The 3,141-nt window shown below is 49.6% G+C and overlaps 1 protein-coding gene across 1 annotated transcript; it reads left to right on the top strand.

Annotated features, from left to right (window-relative positions):
• Nucleotides 1–248: 248 nt before the first annotated feature.
• LOC134746912 (uncharacterized) lies at nucleotides 249–3,141 on the top strand. The gene is made up of 2 exons (XM_063681484.1): nucleotides 249–2,921; nucleotides 3,043–3,141. Exons 1-2 carry the CDS (start codon nucleotides 360–362, stop codon nucleotides 3,139–3,141), a joined length of 2,661 nt encoding a protein of 886 aa, XP_063537554.1. The 5' UTR covers nucleotides 249–359.

Here is a 3,141-nt window from a genome sequence, read left to right as displayed (position 1 = left end):
CAATTTATAGTAGTCGCGTGCGCGGCCATGTTTGAGCATCGCGCGGAAGGCAACAGCGCTGCGCGCGAGTTTAGTTTTGGTAGCCGGTACCTTTGTGTATAGACGTGTGCGCGTATCCGACCCTACGACCGATCACGAGTATCATAGCATTGAATTGTAATAGTTTTAGTAATTTTAACGTATAGTGGACTGTATTGTATCATAAACCGTGTTCTTTAAGTATAATAAACTGTTTAACTTCAGTGCCGGTTATTATTATACCTACACCCGCTATATTCTGGCCGCCCAACGTTTTTGGGTCTGGAACGTTCGATCGCGCGTTCACCAAGAGTACCTACCGGCCGTGACTTGTCTAGAAAATGCCTCCAAAAAGTCGGCGTCGTGGTGGTAGACTCTCGTTGGGTTCACACGGGAGCACCGAGTCAGTCAACGAGAACATCACAATGAACCAGGAAGCCCTTACGACGATGTTGATCACCTTGCAACAATCTCAGAACGAGTTTTGTCAGCAACTGCTTCGCGAGGTGAGGTCTTCAACTCCGTCACAGGCCGACGCCACGGCTGCTGCCATCGCTGCGGCTGCTACGTTCGCTTCAGTTAATGGTAACTTTGCTCAATGTACGGCTCGTTACAGCGGCAGCAAAGAAGAGCATCTAGAAAGTTTCATTGATAACATGGAAAGTTACAAGTCATGCATGCATATTACGGACGAAAATGCTGTACGCGGTCTGTCGCTGCTACTCACTAAGGATGCAGGAGTTTGGTGGCAAGGTGTAAAATCACAAGTAAGGACGTGGGAAGATGCGCTCGACAAGCTGCGAAGTGCTTTCGGCGAGCGCCGCCCTCCTTTTGTAATATACACAGAGCTTTTCTCTTTGGTTCAAGGTGAACAAAATACGGAGATATTTGTTTCAAAAGCCAGAGCATTGTTAGCTAAGTTGCCACCAGAAGACTTAAGCGAGCGAGTCCAAATAGATATGGTATTCGGGCTCTTAGACCGCCGCATACGTAAAAGGTTAAAAAGAGAAAACATAGATACGTTTGATACATTATTGAAACATTGTCAAAGTATTGAAGATTCACGCAAAGAGAATCATGTACCCGTTGCGGCAAAGAAGTCGAGCGATCGTCAAAGTACTACGGCAGCGAGCGTTTCGCCGAATCGCGCAAGGTCGCGCGCCAGCGATGCGAGCGGCGTTGCTACGCAACGCGCCGCCGATGAAGTCAACGCTTCAACGTCGCGTGCGTCGTCGCCGCGTTCTTCCGATCAAGCTGACGTCAAACCTCGTCGTTTATATTGCGTTTACTGTCGTCGCGGCGGGCACAGTAAAGACAATTGTGAAAGGTTAGAGAAAAGTGATAAGTGCGTAGAAAATAAAGTCGTTGAGGAAGTTAATCAAGTTAAGTGTTACGGTTGCGGTGCCCCTAATGTTATTCGGTCTAAGTGTCCTAATTGTAACTCTAAATCGGGGCTGTCGTTTTATTCGCTCGACGTAGTATCCTGTCACGTCGACGACGCCGCTAACCCGCGCCAGGGCGGGTCGAGCGGACACGACTCGTCGCAACATGCATCACCTACGCCGCCCTACGCCACGAAGGTGCGTGTACGGCACGGCGAAACTCCCGCCATACGGCTCAGCGAAGGTCCTGCGCGCGCTCACGAGTGTTCGCGAGAGAGCGATACTTACGCCGCCGGCGACGGTATAGCGGCGCGCGGAGCGGGCGATGCGACCGTGCCAGGGACAACTGCCGCCGCGCCGCCCGCTAACCCTTCGCCTGCGCACTGTGGAGGAGGTAACCCTACGCATGCCGTGGGTGATTTTAGTTACGTACAGGCTTTATTTTGTAATGATGAAAATCAAAGTTTGTTTTGTAATGACGATAGTCAAAGTCTGTCTTGTAATAATGTTAGTCAAACTTTATTTTGTAATAAAAATCAAGTTTGTGGTGATAAAATTGATGTTTGTCAGGTCAATGTCAAGGCTTCTCCCCGCCCTATTATGATTTTAAATATTCTTGGGGCGCGCGGCTCTGCGCTTGTTGATCCTGCGGCTAAGGCTAGTGTTGCCGGTCACACGTTATACGCTTTCCTGCGAAGTAAAGGACACCCGTTAGTGTCGTCAACAATGAGTGTTAGGTTGGCAGACGGTGTTAGTAGGAATATGACTGTACTCACCGCGGAGGTGGAGGTGACACTGGAACACAAGACAAGAAAAACTAGTTTTGTGATTTTTCCTGATGCCGTTAGTAACGAGTCTCTCCTAGGAATAGATTTCCTTAAGGATTTCGGTTTAATCATTGATTTTCGCGACGATCTCTGGTATTTCGCTGAGAATAGTAAACAAAAGTATGGGTTACAGTTTGAAAACGTGTCACCTCCAGCTCTGTGTGTTGCTGCTTTAGAGGTGCTTCGGGAGAATGAAGCCACTTTGCTCAACGCGCAACAACACGAGTTGCTTGCCCAGTTGCTCCCTGGAAACAAGGACCTGTTTGAGCCAGGGGGAGGGCCAACTCCTTTTGCTAAGCACAGGATCGACACGGGCGACCATGCGCCTATCGCGGCGCCGCCTTACCGTGTCACGCCTGCGAAGGAGGTGATGCAAGCGGAAATAGAGAAGATGCTGGCGGATGTTATAAAGGTTAGTTATGATTTAAGAGCCGTCCTCGACAAGGAAAGCATTGTTCCTCAGGTTACGCCATATCTTCGCTCGCTTATTAGTTCCCTGTCAGCGGTACGAGATCGGGTAGAAGCTCAGCAGAACAGGCGTAAGGAACATGCTGACGAGTCTCGTCAGCCAGGTGACGTATTTGACTTCGGGGACAGTGTTCTCATTAAGTCACTTGTTCTTAGCAATGCAGCAAAGAACGCCTCGGCCAAGTTTGTGCCGAAAAGAGGTGGTCCTTACCAGGTTGTTAAGAAGGTTAGTCCGACAACTTACCTGGTCGCTGATCCTAACTCAGCCGGTGAGGTTCTGGGCAAGTATCACTCCTCTCAGCTCGTTCGTTTTAATGGTAGAGTTGATGTGCTTCCTTCTCCCACAGTGCCTAAACGAAATAGAGGTCGTCCACGTAGCCAAGACCAGGGTGTTGTGCGAGTCCATGGACGTGGGCGTCTTCATGAACTCGAGGGGGAGTCTATAG

The sequence above is a fragment of the Cydia strobilella genome, chromosome 13 (assembly GCF_947568885.1).
Source record: "Cydia strobilella chromosome 13, ilCydStro3.1, whole genome shotgun sequence".
NCBI classification, from domain to species: domain Eukaryota; kingdom Metazoa; phylum Arthropoda; class Insecta; order Lepidoptera; family Tortricidae; genus Cydia; species Cydia strobilella.
The sequence above is the reverse complement of the archived record's forward strand: the minus strand, read 5'-3'. Positions and strand labels throughout refer to the sequence as shown.

Coding starts and splice junctions, on each gene's coding strand:
- LOC134746912 (XM_063681484.1), top strand. CDS start 360: ATGCCTCCAAAAAGTCGGCGTCGTGGTGGTAGACTCTCGTTGGGTTCA. Junction 2,922..3,042: donor CTTACCAGGTTGTTAAGAAG/GTTAGTCCGACA, acceptor CTTCTCCCACAG/TGCCTAAACGAAATAGAGGT.